The sequence below is a fragment of the Rhinolophus hipposideros genome (genome assembly GCF_964194185.1).
Source record: "Rhinolophus hipposideros genome assembly, chromosome: 11".
In the NCBI taxonomy this organism is placed as follows: domain Eukaryota; kingdom Metazoa; phylum Chordata; class Mammalia; order Chiroptera; family Rhinolophidae; genus Rhinolophus; species Rhinolophus hipposideros.
Window position 1 is genome coordinate 80,605,064 of NC_138057.1, and position 20,423 is coordinate 80,625,486.

Below are 20,423 nucleotides of genomic sequence, written 5' to 3' on the forward strand. Positions count from 1 at the left end.
CAAAGGGCATTGTGGTTATTTCTGGGTGCTGCCATACAGTGGTTTTCACTTCTCTGAATTTTCTATTATTTCAAAAATATTTATAATCACACACATAAATGCTGGGGGTAGGGGTTGGTTGCTTTTTTAAAGTAAGATGGGTAGATTGGATTTGGGGTGAGGATCCCCAGGAGGCCGTTTAAGGACCTTCTGTGACCTTCCCCCGGGGAGGGGGAGGTGGGTGAGGCACATTTAGGACTCCCCACAGATCAACCAAGGGATGACCTGGACATTGGACACTGCCCTCTGGCTAGAAGCGTCTCCCACTCCTCCTGGGAGAATTTGCCAAGTAAATCCAGTACCTGCGGGTAGCTCACTTTATCTCTTTTCTGCTTTCTTTATCTCTTTCTCCCAGGGAGGGGCCTGGGAAGCAAGCTCAGGCCCATTTTACAGCCAGGAAAAGGGCCCCTCGAGGCCAAGTAAGTCGTGAGTGCACAGGGAGCACTCCCAACATCACCACCTCTCTGGCCTTGAAGGTCCAGGGTACCAGGGTGGGGGGCTCAGGTCGGCTGGAGAGTGAGCAGTGGGCAGTTCCACACCCCCAACAGAACGAGCGGGGCTGCCTCCCACCCAATTACCTGGAAGTCATGGAGGGGCATGGTGGTGTTTTCTTTACTTAACCATTAACCTCAGCTTACTGCCTGTTTTTATAAAATCTCTCTCCCTGCTTTGTTCACTCTGGCTTTGGGGCTCCCCTCTGGGGTCCTGGTAAGCCCGCTCACTGTTCATCTGGGTGTGCATGTGCCTACACACACACACACACACACACACACCTAGTTCCCAGGGTAGCAGTGTGGCATAAAGGACAGGTTCAAGCACTGAAAGGCCTGGGTTTGAAACCCAGCTCCACCCCTTTCTTACTGGGTGACCCCTAGTCCCCCAGCAGGTCACCTCGCCTCCAAGGCACAGTGTGCACCTATGTAAAGGGGGCATAACTACAGAGACACAGGTAAAGCACCTCACACAGGTGCCCGCTGCCCCCAGGCAGGCAGACTGCCCCACACTGTTAGTAACGAGGGCTGCGATTCACGGGGTGCCTTCTGAGTGCTAGGCCCTCCCAAGCCCTCACACACCTCCCCTCATCACCCCACCCCCCAAAGCTGTGGGGGAGATCCCTTACCAAGGGCAGGCAGGGCTAGTCCAGAAGAGAGGGGACCAGGACAGTGTGTGCCTGCCGCCTGATGGAAGAACACAGAGCCACCCATGCAGTGTTCTTGCCCCAAACCAAACATGAATCCAACCAGGCCTCCACATGTAACTACCATTTGGGGGAATTACGGGGAGCAGAGGAACACATCCATACACCATGAGGGTGTAGTCCACAAATTCCAGACCGTGGGACTCTCTCCAGGACAAACTGAAGAAACCCAGGGTCTTCAGGAGCAAAAAATAAAGCGGAAACTATAGATTAAAAGAGACATCAATCAAATACAACCTGTGGATTTTTGTACTGTGATTTGAACGGGGCAACTGTTAAAAAAAAACCTCAGGGAAGACTGGGATTATTTCAACACTGCAGGATATTGGGCAATACTTGACATCATTTTTGGGGTGCGATCATGGGGATTTAGGTTACTATTAGAGTAACATACTGGAATATTTATGGATGGAACGATGGGATTTGTGTGAATATCACCCGCTAAGCAGGAAGGGTAGGACGTGGGGCAGTTAGAGAAGAAATAAGGTGGCCCCACAATGTGAACATCAAGCTGGGCCGGGGCAAGGGGTTCCTGCCATTTTCTCCACTTGTGTGCCTATTTGGAATTTTCCATAATAGAAGTTAAAAAAGAAAAAGGACACAGTTGGAGACTCTCGCTCGGAGGCCTCTGAGGCCCCCCACAGTCAAGGAGGGAGGGCAGCTGCCTGCAGAGCCCAGACCATGGCACTAACACCTGGCCCGCTTCACCATTTCCTGTGTTCCTTGCCCCATGCCCAGGGGCACTCACGGCATCCTTACAACCAAGGGGGCGGGGGGCTTCACTGTGGGGGCCGAGGCAGTGGGCAGCTGGGAAACCGAGTCACGCAGCTCAGATGGTGCTGGAGACAGCCCCAGTGACGTTAGGCGAGTCTGAAGATCAAGGCTGTGATAACGTTTGCCCTTGGAGGGTCTGCTAGGAGGAACAGAGGGCACAGAGCACTATAGGACGTGTGGGGTTACTATTAATTGGTGTCACTCCTTTCCTCCGCATCCTGCTCACAGTGCACCCTGCCCCCAACTGTCCCAGGTTCCCAACGTTTCCCTGTGGAGTGCACCAGCCCTTCTGTGGGGAGTTACAAGAAGACCCGAGAACACAGCGATGCTGTAAAGACCCATCGGCAGTAGGGAGGCTCGTAACACAGGATACTTAAAAGACAGACTGTGAACCGACATCCAGGGACGAGACCCAGGCCAAATCCAGCCCACACGTGTTTTGTTTGGCAAGCACAGTGTTTTTCAATTTTTGAGTCAACAGTAGAAGGTCAGGTGATTTCATATAAAATCCACATTTCTGGCTTCTCTTGTCACTTTGGACTACCTGGCCACACAAGGTCTGCATTCCCACGCGCAGCGGGAGGCTGGGCAGGAGCTGACTGGCAGCTGTCCCCTCCAGCCAGGGTATGTCTGGGTCTGCCACAGATCCCACTGCGCCTTCCACCACTTCCTGGCTTAGTGTGCTCAGGCCAAACCTCTGGTGTCCTTTTCCTTCCCACTTTCATCCCACCAGGGGTCCCCCGACACAAGACAGCCAGAGAGGTCTTGACCCTTCAAAGGCCTCCCTGTCGCCCCCAACCCCCTGCACTGTCCTCAGGCAGAAGACCCAATGCTTGGTGAAGGCCTAGCTCACATCTCTGCCCAGCCAGGCTCACACTGAGCTGCAGCAGCGCCCCCAGGGCCTACACCCACTGCCCCCTCTGCCTGGCCCATGCTTCCCACCTCCCACGCACCGCTTGGCCTGGTACATGACAGGTGAGTCTCAGGGAATGGGGTTTGGGCCCACGTGCAGCTCTGCGGAGGTCTGCCAGGCACACAAGTGGCTCGGACAGAGAACTGGGCTCAGGGCAATGTCTGGGTGACCACAGGCCTTGGTCATCACCTCCCACCTGGGCTTGGCCAAAGCCCACGGAGGGAGCTGATGGCCCAGTGAGGACCAGCAGCCAGTTACCCAGACTCGGGTCAGGCCTTGGGGGAAACCTTTCACCTCTTTCTGAGCAGGTGAGGTCACCCCGTCTGTCTGCCTTTTGTCGTCTATATTTAGAAGCCCCAGGAGGACAGGGAGAGGGTGTGGCCTGGCCAGGCTCCTCGGTCATTTCCCCACACCTACGTCACCATTCCTGGCCTGCCTGAGTCCTGGGGCAACCCTCTGTGGGCGGGTGTGCATACACCTTGGCAGGAGGTGACGCACCTGGGCCCAGTGTGGGAGCTCCTGGGACAGCAGGTGGACCTGGCTTAGCCCCACCTCCTCTGCTACTGGGTTTCTGGGAACCTCCAGGGGCCTCCTCTTCCTCCAAGGAAGGAGAGGATCCCCACAGGCAGGACGCAGAGCCCAGAAGTGGTCAGGAGGCAGGAAAGAAAGCCTCCAAACCTCTGGAGACCATCCTGGGTGGAGGGTGTGACATCGACATCACCCCAAGTCCCTGACCTCACGGGGCGTTACTGTCCCAGGACAACCAGAACAAGATACATCAACGCCCGGAGCCATGAAAACGGCCCAGGACGGGGACGCCATGAGCTCACTGGGGGGCCTGGTGTCCTCCCCGGAAAGGGGCGCTCACGGCCGCTGACTCTGACCCTCAGATGTTGATGGAGACACTCTCAGAGCAAACACGTCCAGGGTCACTGTGATAAACGCCATCCATGGAGTGGGGATGGGCCGCTTTGACAACTGTCCCCCACTCCTCCAAATGCTCAGTACCCCACATGACAGGGGCCACTGAAACCTGACATTTCTGAAGGCCACATGTGACAGCCCGAAGTGGAGGGCAGGAGAGGGGAGAGGAAGAGAAGCAGAAGGGGCACAAATGAATGGAAATGGAGACTGAGACTGCCACTGAGCCTGAAACACGGAGAATAACAAGTGCAGGGTGAAAAGGAAACAATCAGAAATGGAGGCGGAGGGTCCCGTCCCTCACAGAGCCCACACGGGCGAGCACTGGGCGCACATGGCTGAGGAAGGGACCCACGGCAGGGCAGGTCCCAGGTCTCAGACCCTGAGCAGGAGGCAATGACATGGTGGAAGACACCATACCCTGCCTGAAAAGTGCCTGTTGCACCCAAGGGGCCCCAGCGTGCCCCCTGACCTCCCCTCCCCTGCTGGCTGTTCAGCCGCTGCCAGCTGGAAACCATCACAGCATGGTGGGGCCTGGGATGACCCAGGCCCGAGGAGGCCATTCTTTCCTGTCGGTTTGGGAATCTCTCTCTTAAGATCTGGAGCCCAGGCTTGTGCTCAAGCCCCTGCTGTGCACCTTCCTAGCCCCAGTGTCACCTCCTTGAGCCTCAGTATCTCCATCGGTAAGATGGAGACACTAAGAATGCCACTAAAGCCACCTACCACCTGGCTCTCAGGGTTCTCAGGATTGTAGATGATAAAACAAAGCACAAAAGCCCTTTGTAATCTGAGAAGCACCATCCATACGAACAGGAGCCGCTAAGACGAGCCGTGGTCACCCTCCCCACACCCCTAAGCAGGTAGACAGACTGGGGGGGGGGGTGTACACTTGGGCACCGCCCCTCGCCCCTCCTCTCACACCCAGACTGGCAGATGGGGACCCCCCTGTGGCAGCTTCCAGCCAAACTCCCTCAACCAGTTCTGAGAGGAGGGTCGGACAAAGGGAACCACCTCGCCCAGCGGCCCTGGCTGTGACCCACCCCCCCTTGCCAAAGAGGCACGTTGCCTTGGAAACTCACCTCAGTGGCCGGTGCCAGCAGAGGTGTTGGACAAGGCGTGGGGCTTCGGAGAGTAGTACGGCGGGCGACAGCCCACCGCCGGGAGGTCACCACAGAGACGCAGGCGAGGAACACCCAGCCCTTCCTGGCCCTGGGCAAGGCGGGCCTGGCTTCCCGGGCCATGGCAGGCTGGGAGCCGGCTCCGCGAGAGGCCCTCTGCCTGGCTGCCTGGCTGCTCTAGTGGAGTCCAGCACCCAAGTGCCTGGACCTGGTGTCACCCGCATGGCTGTCATACCTGCTCCCATGATGGGCAGGGCTAGGAATTCCCGTTGGTACCAGGCTGTGGGCCAGCCAAGGAAGTGTGGCTGGGGCTCCGTCCTGAGCTGGGCCAGTGGTTCCAGCTTGGACCTGCTCTCTTTTGGGGTGAGCCCAGCTCTCTCCTCCAACACCCTGGGGCCCTGTCCCCATTCTCCCCACCTGCAGAGAAATCACTACCCAGAGTCAGAAAGGTGGCAGGTACAAGTCGCCAACATCAAAACAGGGCTCAGCCAGTGGGACCACCAGGCAGACGTGAACCCAGCCAGGTGCTGGGGGGGCACAGAAGACCCCTGCTTACTCTCAGCCATGACCTCATTCCAGAAGCCTTCTCTGCCATTCAGCGCTCACATCTCCTCCAGCCCTGGCACCCAGACATGGCATTTCATTTTAAACTGTGGGACCAACCTAGGGTTGCTAACTGTTTATTTTGCCAAGTAGGGTAGTGAAAACACAATACTCTCACCACCACAATTACCATTATGCCAGAAAGAACACCACCAAAAGTAACTAGGAGGGCATGCCATCAGGAAAAAGGGCAGTCGTTAAATGAATACATTTGGTTTTAAGAAAAAACCCCAACCTGTCTCCATTTTCTTTTTGCTGCAAAGCAGACGTTGGAAACCATGGAATGAGTCCGACACCCATTTGACAAATGGAAAAACTGAGGCCCAGGGGTAGCAGGGACTTGCCCAAAACCTCACAGGGAGAAGCCAGGACTTGTATCTATGCAGCTCTGTAGAGCTCACAGACGCTCCTTCCACCAGCGTTCAGATCCTGGACCCCCAAACCCAGAGATGCCGGGGCGACCCAGAGGCCGAGAGCCTGGGCTGCTTCCTTACCCTCCGGGGACCCTGGTAGGCAGCGGGCTGGGTACGCAGGACCACGGAAGTCGGGAGGAGAGGGGAGTCGGCAGTATCTCCAGAGCTGGCCTACAGGCACATCGGGCCTCCAGGCCCTGGCAGAGTGGCCAGGGCCCAGCATTCTGCCCTGACACTAAGCCCCGCCAGCACTCGCTCTGGCTCTCTGAGCGTTCCACATCCTCTTCCGGTGGCTGTGTGGGGCCCAGAGGACACAGCTGAGTAGGTGGCTCAGAGCCCCAGAGCAGAGACCTGGTTCCCTGTGGGACTTGCAGGTTCCTCTTTTCACTGAGCCTGTTTCCTGATCCACGATGGAGGAAGGGGAGGTTTTCAGACCCAAATTTCTCCCCACTCCCAGCCTCACCTAGAGCTCTCGACCTTGAACTCCCACTACTAGGTTCCCGCAGGAGAATTTCTTTCATGGAAGGAAGGATTCCATGGACACCAGTTACAAAATCCTGGGGGAGGGGTTTGCATCAGGGGTGGAGAGCTGGGGGGGCAGTATCAGAGAAGTGGAGTTGAGGGTTCTAGGCAGGCCATTCATCAGCCACTTTCCTGCCTCCCCGGACCCACCCCTCATGCCCACAGCCAGATCACATCTCCCCCGGCACCCAAATCCTCCAACAGCTTCTGAACTACCCGCAGAAGAATCCAAAGCCCTCCCTGACCACCTCCCTGTGCTCACCTCCTCCCAGGCAACCCTGCAGGCTCTCCTCTGGCCACCGCAGCATGTTGTCTTGGTGACACTTAACCCTGACCTTCGAGAAACAGCAGAGGTGACCAGGCTCTGAATCAGTCAGCTCTGGGACCCTGGGCCAGCAACTAAGCATCTCTGGGTCTCAGTTTCCTCATCTGTAAAAGGGCACACGGGTGCTAGAGGATTCAACAGGAACTCAGCTCGGGCCTGGCTCGTGGTCAGCACTCAGGGGACATGCACGCTGGTCGCCCACAGTCACACGCCTGCCTCAGTGCCTGGCACACATAAACACTCAATGAATATTGGTGGGTATTACCCCTGCGCCAGGAGTACCGTGGCCCATTCCGTCCCCAAGAGTAAGTTCCTGGTGACAGTCTGGGATCCGTCTGGGGCTCAGTGTGAGCCCTGCAACAGGACCCCAGTGGATACCTCAGAAAGGTTTGTTGTTGAAAAACAGCAAACATGTGCTGGGGCGCTGCAAGACAACCCTGGTCCCTGGGCAGGGAGGCTCCCAGGGCTGGCAAAGAGCCAGGCCCAGCCCACCCCTCCCGGAGCTCGACCAGCACAGCAGGCCCCACTCTTGTGCAGACACCAGCAAGACTTGGGCGGGGCAGACCTCAGTAGAGCTCAGAGGAGGGAGACAGCCCTGGGTGCCTGGGATGTCCCCAACCTGGCTTCTCACCCCCACAGTACCAGCTGCCTGGCCGTGTGACCTGGGGCATCGTTTGATGCAGTCTGGCCACCTTATCTGTGTACCAGGTTGCTCTCCTGAGCCTTTGGGGGTGGGGAGGAGGGAATTTCCCTGAGCTGTGGCTTTTGCCTCCTCATCTCAAGGTGGGACCCTGGGTCCAGTGCCGTAGGAGGGACCAGTGGACAGTGGGTGGGAGAGCGCTTCCAACTATGTGAATGTGTTCGAGGTGGGGAGAGAGCTTCAAGAGGCCCTTGGATGAAGTGGGATGGGGATGGGGAGCACAGCAACCTAAAGGGAGCCAGGCTGGCCTGTCAGGTGTGTCTGTGTGTGAATGCCTTTGATTCGACAAGCATTTACTGATCCAGGTACCAGGCCCATGAAAAGCGGCACATCTCCCTTCCATAGCCCCTGCGCCTAAACGAGGTTACTGTACTCTTCTCCAACGAGCCCCCAGCCTCCGGGACAGGTCTGCACGGCCTCAGGGTCCAGACTGACATATTCCTTTCCTTTAGGGGGCCAGGCCAGGCCCAGGCAGCCGGGGGCAGTGGGCCTGAGTCACGGCCAGGAGGCAGGAGGACCAGCGGCAGCAAGAAAGGCTGGAGCACAGAGGGGGTGGGGTCTTGGGAGGGGAGGGCCCGCCACCCACCTCCTCCCATGGGCTGTGGGGGAGAGCAGAGGCGCTTTTGTTCCCAGCTCTCCCAGTGTCACCACATGGCGTACCACATCAGTGTCACAGCCTGGAACGGAGACCAGACCAGCCACCAAGAGCCAGGGCTCTGGGGGTTGGGGACAGTTAGGGGCGCTCCATCTGCACCCCACCACTGTGCTGCCTTCCAGGGCTGGGCCTATGGAGGACTTCCTTTACATTTACTGTGCATGGAGCTCTGTGCAGCCATGGCATCTTGGAGCACTGACACCACCCGTCCCCACACTCGTCCCAGGAGATGTGACCTGCCAACGGTCCCACAGTGCTCTGCCCACCATGCCAGGTGGCCATGGGCTAGCACACCTGGCTGGCCCCACACAAGCCCAGACACAGCAAACCCCATTCATGGACACGTGCGTACACAGATAGGTGCCAACACTCCCCGCAGCCCAGACTCAAACCCTCTGTGGGGGAGGATTCCTGGGGAGGCCTCTCCCCCTTTCCTGGCTCCTGGGGGGAGGCCCTGGTGGCGGTGAAGCGCATTGTTGATAAACACCCGTGTGGCTGTCGCTAGGAGCTGTGACTCAGAGCCCGAGTGGTGACTCCTCTCAAAGCTGTTTACTCAGCAAGACATCCTGTCCAGGAAGCAGATAGGAGAGGCCTCGCCCAGCTTCTGCTCCTCTTTCCTGCAGCCTCCTGACCTGACTCAGGAGCCGGCTGGGGGCCAGGGTAAAGGGGGGCAGCCAAGTAGCCCCCCCTTCATTTCTGGGAACCTGGGGTCCATCGTGAAGTTGCTCAACATGGTCCCAGCCAGCCAGGCTCTGTTAGGAGGGGTGACACTGCAGCTGCACCTGGGAGTGACCCAGCCCCCGGGCCAGGAAGAGGGCTTAGGTCTGGCGTGCAACGTCACCTGGCCTCTGCTCTGAGAGCCTCCTAGGGACCATGGCACTGCAAACATCTGCCACCCTGCAGCCCAAAGGCAAACGCTTGCCCATATTTAGAAGCCCTGAAGGCAGCAGAGGCTCCTGATGTCTCCTTTCCCCACAGCCCAGCCTGGTGGCCCTGCCTTAGGAACTCCTCGGTGGGGACAAAGCACTTTCCCATTCAGCATTTGTGAAAGAGATGAAGCCACAGTAATTATCTCTTTTGGAAAACTGAGAAAATCGAGGCCCAGAGGGAGCAAACAACTTGCCCAAGGCTGCACAGTGGGCCAGTGCTCATGCTCGGTATAGCCCAGTGCTCTTGACCCCCAGGGCAGCTTGCTTTCTTCCACTTTGCACCAAATTCAAGATCACAGGTGGATTTGTTCCTGGCAGCACAGGCAGGCCTGAGGCTGCCATGTTCCTGTCCACGAGGTGGGTGGTCTGTCCCATGTGAGGTCCAGTGGGATTCTGACTTCCCATTTCCCCATCTGGCCTCCCCACCAACCCTGTGCTTAAGCCAGAGTCGACGACTCCCCAGTATTTCTCCTATTCACTGATGTGCCAGTGTGGATATCATTTAATTGGCATAATATGTAAGGCAGGCTTGTAGGCGAGATTGGGGACAGAAGCTTGGAGATGGCACCAAACTCACCGGAAGTCACACAGCAGTCTGGCTTTGAGGCTGGAGCTCCCAGCTGCCCCCAGCTTTTTACAACAAGCACTCAGGGTGATTCTATTCTCACTGTGTCCATCTGTGACAGGGGCCCCTGCTTTACAGGAGGGCTGATGGGGGCCAGAGCCTCAGTGACTTGTGGAGGCCATGAGCCGGAAGGAGGAGGCCCTGTCCCCTGTTCCAGGCTGGGGAGATTGGGAACCCCAAGGAATGACAGAGACACAGGAAACACCTGCTGGGGGAACTGGGAGACAAAAAGGCAAAGAGGGGTGTGCTTATTTTGGCCCCACCCCAGGCAGAACAGTAACCCAGGGTCAGCTGCTCAGGCTGCTGACTCACCCGCCCCAGGACTCCTCTGCGTTGGCTGCCTGCCTGCCATCCCCTTTTACCAGCCCACTGAGTCACACAGGTTGCCAAGAAGTTGAGGATCTGAGAATCCAGGCCCTGCCCCAGCCGCTCCCGCTGGCTTTGTGCCCAGCAGGACCCAGCACTGCCAAGGACACCAGCAGACCCCCTCCCATGGCAGTCAAGGACAGATCCCTGCCCCCTCGGGCCTGCCCCCACATCCAGCTCCCAGCTCACAAGGAACCCAACATCCAAATTAAAGGATTAGAGCAGCAGCGATGAGCTGGGGCTTTGCGTTCACTTCCTGGCTGGGGGAAGTTGGCAAGTTACTCCCCCACTGAGCCTCCTTCTGGCCCACGCATGGGATGACCTCTGCCTCCAAAAACCTGCCCCGGTTAAATGAAATACTGGCTGGAAGCACTTAGGACAGGGCCTATGGAGGGGGATTGGGGTTGCTGCAACTTTAAATAGGGTAGGTGAGCTGAGAAAATAACATGTGGTAAAGACATTAAAAAAACAATTCACCGACTAGGGGACCGTTTCTTCTTCCCTCACCCCAACTAAGCTCCCGGAGGGCAACAGCCACATCTGTCCTGTTCGGCCCTCATGCCCAAGTGCTGAATGATGCCCGCCGGGCCCGTAGTGGGCTCTCACACTGCTGCCGGGTAGATGGAAGCACTTGCACGTGCGCACATATCACAGGAGTGGAAAGGGCACTGGTGTTCTAAGCTCTTTTTAAGTTCTTTCCTCTTTTTAAAACTGGAAGGGATGCAAGCTCCTTGAGTCGGGACTCTGTTCCCCGATGTATCTAGAATCGTCCTTGGCACACAGTGGGCTCTCAACCAACACCCGGATGAAGAAGTGGACTCGATGGTCCAGCTGGTTCCTCTAGCTTCAAAGGTCCTGGACTCAAACTATTCAGAGTTTAGGACCCAAGAGTTCCTTGTGGGAAATCACCAGGAAAGCTTCCTGGAGGAGGTGGTGAGGCTGGAGAGGAGCCTGAAGGATGACGGCAAGGAAGAAGAGCATGGCTCTCTTTGCCAACCTGCCGTGAAAGTGCTTTCCAGAGAGCGAGGCTGGGAGCAGAGGTGGGAGACAAGCGCAGGCAGGGGCGTTGGTGCTGGAGGCAGCAGGAGCTTGGGGGCCCCCAGAAGCTAGTCTTCCCCAGGATGTCAGTGGGGAGAACGCAGGCAGTCGCTCCAGCTCTGGTTCAGCCTTAATTTGTGTGTTCCATGCTGGTGAGTGGGGAATGAGTCTCTCCCTGCTCCTCGGGTAAGCAGAGGTTGCTCCGGCGTGTTTGGACTGGGCAAAGAAGCCCCTCCACAAAGCACAGCCAGGCTGAGGCTGGGGGGAGGGAGCTGAGCCCACAGTCAGGACCCTGTGCCCAGCAAAGCCTGGTCACTTGGGATTTCAGGGCCAGGGGAGTCGGGACAAATGGGCCCTTGTGGTAAGGAGGCCGTCCGCTGTGCCAGGGACACTGTGTGCCGGGTGCTGCCACCCGCCTGCTGCCTGCCTGTGGGGGCCCAGGGCCTGGGAAGCAAGACTGCCCTTTCAGACAGGGACCTCCTGAGCTGCCCTGGCCTCTGGAAAGGACCTGGGGCTCCAGCTGGCTGCCGGGAGGTGGTGGGGCTGGTGCCCACTGCCCTTTTTCCCACAGCCCTTCTGCAGCCAGGAATCTCCCCAAGGCAGGGGTAGGCATGGGGTGTGGTCATGCCTGGGGTTTCCAGAGCCCCGGGGTTGAGTGACCACTTCAGAGACACTGTCTTTGTCCCACCCACTGTCCTTCTGCCAAACCTTAGACATTGCCACACACACAGGTGGCACATGATGGTCACCTAGTCACTTAAATGTGCACAGAATCACCAAAGGCGGGGTGATGTTCCCAAGACACCCACAGGCAGGCGTAGGGCTGCACACACAACCCCAGAGGCCCCAGTATACCCCGCTCTCCCCACAAGTCTGCCAGACCATGATGGCCACCCCGTGGCCCCAGGGAGCGCACTCTCTCAGGGCCCGCTGCCCATGCCTGCTCCTGGCAGGGCTGGTGCAGAGAGGGGAAGGAAGCATCTGCTCTGTGTCGGGATTTTCCTGTCCCAAGAGTCTGGGAAGGAAACTCCCCTTGAAATTCTGAAGAATCGCAATCGTCTGCTACAAGGGAGCAGGCGGGTGGTGCTGGCAGTTCAGCCTTTCCATGCCGGGCAATAACCGTCTGTCCGCCCCCTGAAGCTCACAGCTGTCACCTCCCTGGCCATCCAGGGCCTCAGGCTAGGTGGACTGCCTCACCCTTGAACTTCAACCTTGAGCAACTAGAGGGTTAAAGGGCACCCCAGGCAACTTCCTTCTCAGCACACCCTGTGGAGGGGACCAGAGGCCTGCAACTCTGGGCTCAGGGAGGAAGGTGAACCAGGTGGGGCTCACTGTCTGGCCTGGGCAATTTGCTCAACTTGTCTGGGCTCCCAGTTCCCCACCTGGAAAAACGTGCATTTAACTCAGGGCCCATCCCCAGCTCCCCAAGGGTAGTCAAGGCTTCCTGTCTTCACAGCTGGTGGGCCACATGGCCATCTGCCTTCCACAGAGGGGAACCGACACTTCCTGCCACCTGCGGAGGGCCTGCTTGTGACAGTGCCAGGTGCTTCAGGAACATTTCATACACCTTGGTATCCGTGAGTCCACAGATGAGGTGACCGAGGTACGGAGGTGTTAAGGAACCTACCTGTCTGGGGTCCTGCAGGTCCAAGCCAGGGCTCCCACCAGCCCCTTGACGTCTAGACAGCCTTGACCTCCCACATGCCGTCGGGGCCAGGACCCCTCCAGTGACTTGATGATGGAATCAGGGCTGGGCTCCCCTGCTCCCTCTGGCCACAGCCAGGCTGGGGTGAGTAGAGCCAAAATCCCATTGGAATGGATTCAGTTCAGGTGGCGATAGCCCCAAGGGCTTAAATACCCTCCCCCCACCCACATCCTTACCTCCCAGTTTTGAGTTGGACAATTACAGGTAAAGGGCCTCCAGGGGAAAAAGGCCTGTGGTCAGGATGGAGTCCCAAGATGGGAGCAGGTGGACATGGGGGCCACTCACTGGCCAAGGGCATTTTCTTCTCAACTGACCTGGTCTACACAGTCAGGTGGCCAGGCCATACCTGGAATCTCAGGTGGTGTACAGAGAAGAGGTCCCGTTTCCCAAGAAAGCCAATTTCCCAAGATAGCCAATTCTGGACACCAACCCAGAAGGACGGGAGGACCTATTTGCCCTCCAGCCCCAGGGTGGATCCTGCCTCCTCTTAAGGGGGAGAGGAGGGCTCAGCAGCCTCACTTTTGGTTAAGTATGCATTCACCCCAAAGGGAGCCCAGGGTGGGTGGGGTCAGTGCAGTCCTGTATTTTAGTATCTTACACAGTTCCCTCTGGTGCCTCTCGTGCCGATGGCCTCCTGCCCCTCCTCCCCAGGCAGCCTGCCCTTCTCGGGCTCACCTCGTCCACCTGCACGCCCGGCGGGACCGCCAGCATGAATGCGGGCAGGGGTGCTGCCTGTTCTCGTGGGGCGCCCAGCCTGCAGCTCCTTGCAGGGTTGGGCCGTGTCCCTGCGCCCTGCACCTCCTGGCCCTCTCCCCACCACCGCGGGCCATTGTCTGCGCCATCCCTCCTCCCGCTGCTCTTGCACCCATGGGCGGCAGCTGCGCAGTCTGGTGAGGGATCAACCCTGAAGACTGAGCGCACCAGTCCAGCACAGTGTGCAGGGCGCCGCGCCAGGCTCCCTGCAACTCTGGAGGGGGGCACACCCCTCCCCACTTGACAGATGCGTCCAGGGAGGCGCAGAGGGGCACAGAGAGTGAGTGGTCAAGGCTAGATTAAAATCCTGATTCGCCCGGGGCACCCTGAAAACCATGGAGGGGCATCACCAACAGTCCCACCTTTCGCTGCCCTCCCCACTGGGCCTCACACCCTTACTGCTCCAAAGTCCCCCCAACCCTCTCCCCTCTGTTCCTCCACAGGCCCCTTTCCTGTGGGCAGGGGCTCCCGCACCTCCCTCCCAGCTGGGCACTGCCCCCATGTGTATCCTCTGTACTGCCAGACACAGGGTCAGCACCCACAAACCCAAGCAGCCCCTAAGATAGCCTCCAGGGCTGACACCTTCCATCCCCACAGCAACCCGGAGCTTGGTATGTTCCTCACAGTTCGGGGAACAGCAAGGCTCAGAGGGGTTCAGTGCCGCTGTAGGACACCAGGTAATAAGTGCCGAGCTGGAACACGGACTCAGATGTCCATCTGCAAAGCCAGTAGCCTTAACTGTGAGGCCGCCTGCCTCCTCCTGGGCCCAGACCACAGTCCCCTATTCCACGGGTTCTACTCACCCCCCAGCCACACCCTGCCCTGCAATCCTGCCCCTAGGCCCAGGTCGCTCATGGCTGCAGGGTACAGCGGGCACAAAGCTGAGCATTATGTCCAGCCCCCCACCCTCCCACACTGGCTGGCACCTGGCCCCATCCACTGTGTCCTCTGACCCTGCATTTTCTGACATTCTACCACGGTCACTGTCACCTGTCACTAAGGTATCCAGGAAATAGCTTCTGTTACTAGGGGACTGGCCTGATGCCAGGTGGTTGGCTGGTAGGGTGGGGCAATAAGGAGTGGAGAGCAGGCTGGGGTTTCCCTCAGGCAGGATCCAGGGGCAGCGGTGGGAGTGGGTCAACCATAAGTAGTAGTTGAGGTCCACACATAGGCCTTTGAAAAACCCCCAACCCTGAGACTTACTGCAAGCAATTATTTTGGGGGCCTGTAGTTACCAAGCAACTGCTCTGGGTTGCCATGGAAACTCTCCCTTCTTCTGAGGCTTGTCATTTTTAGGGGGATGCCCTCTCCTCTCCACCTCCTCACCCTGGCTGGGCTGCCCTGAGAGGAGACTTCCCCACCCGCACAGAGACCCACCTAACCGTGACCCTAAGAGAAAACTCTGACATTCAAAAACCCAAAACCCAAGAAAATGCAGAGACCAGACCCCAGGGCCTTCATTAGAGGGGGAGAGGACGAAAAGGGCTCATTAGCTCTGTTTACATCTCCATTCCTACTGTTAACCACCACCTTGGGGCCTGCCCAGCCCTGACGTTGGAAGCTCACTGTAATTGGAAGGAATTTGGTCCCAGCACTCGTGCCGGCCCCTCCCAGGCTCGTCTGCACACAGGGAGGCAGCCCTACCAGCCCTTCCACTAACCTAGCTGTGGGAGTCCCTTTGCCTTCCAGTGCCTCAGTTTCCCCACCCATGAGCATGGCAGCGGCACCTGCCTTACGGATACAGTGAGACACTGCACCCTCAAGGCCAGGCAGAGAGAAGGTGCTATGGACCAGCCATCATTACCAGGCATCTCCATGGCACAGAACAGGTGCGGGAGCAGCCTAGAGGCTACTCCGCAGAGCACGGCCCCAAGGCTGGTGTGCCACTGACGGCAGAGCGGCCACCGACTCCAGGTCCCCAGGACCCCAGCCCAACGCCGTCTCCAGAGGCTCCGCTGCTTGTCCTATACCCCTATTCCAACACCCCTTCTCCACGGTCTGAGGGTCTTGACCCCTCAGAAGGGAGCCAAGGTGCTCTGCACAGAAGCCCCCGATAAATATCTATTATTCGATTCAATCAACGACCCACTGTCAAGAGCTAGAGGCATTGGACTTATGGAGTCAGACGCGCCAGAGGCCTCAGTAAGAAGTGGCTGCCACTTGCAGGACCAGCACCACGCTGGGCCCTTTGCTCCGTCTCACTGGTGCCCATGAGAGCCCAGTCTCTAGTGGGGAGCTCAGGGTCCTGCCCACTCTGTATAAGAGGACTGGGCAGAAGCCCACCAGGAGAGCAGTGGGGGAGTTCAAGCAGCACCACATCCACTTTTGGGCAGCGCCTTTAGGGAAGGGACCCCTCAAGTCTCAACCTGCCCCGACAGCCCACCCATCCCTACGGCTGCCTTCCGTGTACCCCCCAGACCTGGGACACACCCCGCCCTGCGCTGACGGGAGAGCTGTCTGGGAACCACAGGTGTAATCATAGCTGCAGGGCCCCTGGAACCGGCTGAGAAGGGCCAGCTCAGCTTGCAGGCAAAGAAGGAAGCGGGAACTGCTGACAGCAGCAGGTCTGCCCCTGCCCGGCTGTCTGGCTGCCCATCCAAGTCGCCACCTAGTCACTGCCTCGGGGCCCCGCCTTGTTCGATTTCCTCCTCAGCATGTCACCGCTGTAATGACTGTGCTCCTGGTCTGTTTACAGTTGAGTGTCATCTCCTCACAACTGGAAGGTGAGACCTTTGTCTGCGCTGCTGCTGCTGCTCAAAGCAATAGTGGCCTGGCCACAAGGTCACAGCGCCACCTGCTGGCGCTGTGCCAGGACACGCAAACCAGGGGAGCAGGATGTCTCTGATCCCAAACCCCAGGGTCCATTCACACCCACAACCCCCAGCTAGGGGCAAGTCCCAATACTACCTTAGAATCCAACTGCTCCCCCTGTACCCGTGGGCACCTGGGTACCTGGCCTTCATGGGAAGAAAGACTCCAGTGTCCCTGAGGTGGGTTGAATTGTGTACCCCTAATAGGTATGTTGAGGTTCAACACCTATGAATAAGACCTTATTTGGATATAGGGTCTTGGGAGATGTAATAAAAGTTAAGGTGTAAGATGAGGTCATACTGGATTAGGGTGAGTCCTAATCAAAACCAAATGATATATTTTTAAGAAGAGGAAAATTGTACACAGACACACAGAGAAGGCCATGTGAAGATGGGAGCAGAGTTTGGAGTGATGAATCTAAAAGACAAGGAATGCTAAGGAAACCACTAGAAGCTGGAAGAGGCAAGGAAGGGTCCTCTCTTAGAGCCTTCAGAGAGAGCACGGTGCTGCTGACACCTTGATTTTGGACTTCTGGCTTCCAGAACTGAGAGAATAAAATTATGTCGTTTTGAGCCACCCACTTTGCGGTCCTTTGTTACAGTAACCCCAGGAAATGAATACAACGCCCACTGGGCCCACCCCCACGTCTGATATCCAGGCCAGGTGCAGCCACGCCAGTATTCGGGGCAGAGCCCCCAGGAATCTGCTGACGATGCAGGGTTTGACCTGGGGCAGCGAGGATGGAGGGCAGGTGAGTGCTCACAGGTCTCAGCCCAATTATCATCCTTTCTTCAGCATAGCACTTCCTTGAACCAACTCTGACAACAGGACACCTTCATCTGGAATATCTCTCTTCGCCCACCCACTGCCCACATGAATCCTGCCCATAACCCGTGATTGATCTCAGAGACAGACCCCGCCCCAGGTGAGCCTCAGTTGAGACCACAGCCCCAGCCTCCCGGGGGACCTTAAAGCAGAGGCTCCCAGCTGAGCCGAGAGAGATCCCGGTCACAGAGACGGTGTAAGTGCTAAGTTAGGGCAATACTGTCACACAACAGAGAGCCTGCACATCCCTCCAGGCCGGGTCTGGCCCTGTGCTCCTGGCTCCCTCACTTCCTCCCTCCTCCCCTGCTTTCTCCAGCCACCCTGGCTCCTTTCTCACCTCCTAGCCAAATTCTCTTCTGTCCCCGAGTCTCTGTACCTGGAGCTCCCCCTACCAACACCGAACACTGTTCTGAGACATGTGCAGGGCAGGTTCTTCTTGTCCTGCTGGTCGCAGCACAAGTGTCACCATGTAGGCCTCATGGACCCCACTGAGGGGCCCTCTCTCCAGAACCTGCTTCATTTCCCTAGAGCACTTGCCCTTCTCCCCCACTTGGATTTGCTTTCACCTGCCCCTCCAGGCTGTGAGCTCCTGGAGGGCAGGGACCACATGGGTCCTTTCAGCACCTCCCCCAGGCCTAGCAGGGCCCTTGCTCAGGGTTAGTGCAGGGGGCACAGAAGCTGAATGAATAAGGAAAGGGTCTCAGTGTCCCTCCCACCTCTGAGTGTCTCACGTTGTGGACATGGAGGTTAATAATAAAAGGTACATGTTGGGATGGAGGCAGGGGGACACTCGAAATGACCCCTGGGTGTCTCTTTTGTGCTCCAGCTGCTCCACTGAGCACAGTGGGCACAGCCCACCCCCTGGTGGTCATCCTCAGCACTGCAGCCCCAAGCAGGAAAACCAGAAAACAAAACACACACCTTTGTTTAGATGTAGTCAAGGCAGCGGCTCTCTCCCGCGACCAAAGGGCAAAGGAACAGGACCTGGCCGAGCCAGCGGCGAAGTCAGGGAACTCAGAAGCCTCTCTCATTCCCCTCTTTTCCTCCACTGTCCTGATGTCCAGTTCATTCACGAAGCCTCCTCACTCCAGCCAGGGCATAACTCAGGACCCACTTCCAAATGAGGAGCCCAAGGTTCCAACAAGGATGGCCCCAGACCCCAAACCCAACCAGGCGGGGTGCTCTAGGGAAATGAAGCAGGTGCTGGAGGGCTGGCTCCTAGGTGCGGTCCAGGAGGCCTGCATGGTGATACTTATGCTGCGACCAGAAGAAGCCAGCCCTGGACATATCTGGGAACAATGTCCCTGGTCCCCAGACGAGTGGTCCAGTGCTCTGTCATGTTCTGCACTACCCGGGTCCCAAGACCCACAAACCCACAGGCTGCCCTCTGCTCAGAAGGACCTCGAGGGAGCAGAACGCATTTTCCAAGGACTGGGAGAGCAGTGGGTCATGATGGAGAACCAGGGACAAGGACTCTTCTAGGAGCCTGTGGGACCCTCGGTGTCACACCATCTATGTACCCCAGTTTATAGAGGAATAGGCTGAGGCTTTCTCTCCTGTAGCCCTCTCCACACTAGGGCGGGGGTCTCCTCCTAGCTCCAGGTGCCCAGAGTGGAGGATGCAGACGCCGGACCCTGTCCTCTCCAGGCAGCCCTGGGGATGGCCCCAGCCTAGTGAGACCCCTGGGGACCTTGAGGACCCCTGACCATCAGTCTGACATCTCTCCCATGCTATGAACCCCGGCATGTTGCTAGGAGACTGGATGCGCCAGCCTGATGGCTGAGCTGCCGCCTGCCTCTTTCTTCTTTCCCACTGTCACCTCCATCGTGTGCCTGCGTGGAGATGCCCAGAGGACAGACCCCATAAGGGAAGATGTGGACAGGGTCTCAGGGGCTCTCATTCCCAAAAGAAACCCCATGGGAGAAGTTGAGGCTGGCTTAGGAGGCCGGAACCTTCCCTACTCTTCTGGACTCTGCCCGCCTCGTGAGCAGTCTCTGCCTCTCTCTTGGCCTCAGTTTCCCAATTGTACCAGGAGGGTTTGAATGCGGAACTGCGTAAGCGCGCGCTGAGCGTGGACGCGCCGCCGTGCTCCCTCCCCGCCGGATGGGGTGTGGCGGGGTGCATGCGGTCTTCCCTCCACCCGCGACGCCGGGGAGGGCGGTCAGGCCCGGCGTGGCACTCACCTGGCAATCTACCATCATCCTCAGCCCTGGCAGCGCATCGCCGGCCCCAGGGCGGGGTCCGGGGCTCGCAGAGGCCTCCCGCCTCGGCCCGCGCGCCGCACAGGGGGGCGCCCGGCAGCGGGGTTCATGGCGCGGCCTCCTGTCCCCGCCTGGCCCGGGGCTCCAGGGCCCCCGCCTCCCGCGCCGCTCCCATTGTCTGCGCCGCGCCGCCAGCCGCTCGGGCCCCGCTGCTCGGTTTCGCCGGGGCTCCCGGGCTCCGGCCGGGTGGGCGGGGTCAGCTGCGGCCCCGCCCCACCCCCGCCCGCCGCAGGTGTGAGAGGCGGGCCCCACAGCGCGAGCCCGGGGGCGCGCACCAGCCTCCCTCCCGCGGGCGGACGTGATGGGCCTCTTATCCACGGTCGGGCGCGCACACGGGCTTGCGCGTTCCCGCGGACAGTGCGTGCACGTGAGCCCCGCCTTGCTGCGCGCGCGTGCAGCGCACCAAGGACTCGGCGTGAGGCAGGTCCCAAAGGTCTCAAGACCTCACCACCTGCTGTGTGTCTCCTACGCCCCCTAGGACCCACCCCAAACCCAACCAGGCGGAGTTGGCCGGGTGCTGGGCCGTGCGGGCGTGGAGACCTGGAGACAGCGGAGTCATGGCCTATACACCCCCATCCTTTCGTCCTAGTACCCATATGCCACCTGTAGGGGCAGCTGAGTGGATGGCTGGGCTCAGGGGGACCTGGAAGCAGCAGTACACACCCGAATGTATGCAGGAAAGTCAGGCTGCCCCTTCTGCCTTTCCTCTACACGCCCCCCACCCTTTTCTTTCTGGCAGGACCCCCGGTCCAGCCTGTCCCTGGCTGCAGCCCTGGCTGGAGGGAGCCCATGGAGGAGGGGATCCCATCACCCGAATGGGCAAACGTTAGGTGTAGTTGTTATTAGTGAGCCCCTTTGGCATTCAGTGCTTTCGCCCCACTTTATTGATGAGCAGTGGCCTCAGCACTCAAGGCCACTCAGCTCTGAGT

General features: G+C 58.5%; 1 protein-coding gene across 1 annotated transcript in view; it reads right to left on the minus strand.

The window, feature by feature from the left end:
• RALGDS (ral guanine nucleotide dissociation stimulator) overlaps positions 1–19,730 on the minus strand; it is a 42,871-nt gene extending 23,141 nt beyond the window's left edge. Inside the window, exon 1 of the mRNA XM_081066869.1 lies at positions 19,417–19,730. Within this exon, the coding sequence (XP_080922995.1) occupies positions 19,417–19,434 (18 nt within the window). The 5' untranslated portion in view covers positions 19,435–19,730. The remainder of the gene's footprint in view (positions 1–19,416) is intronic.
• Positions 19,731–20,423: the final 693 nt, after the last annotated feature.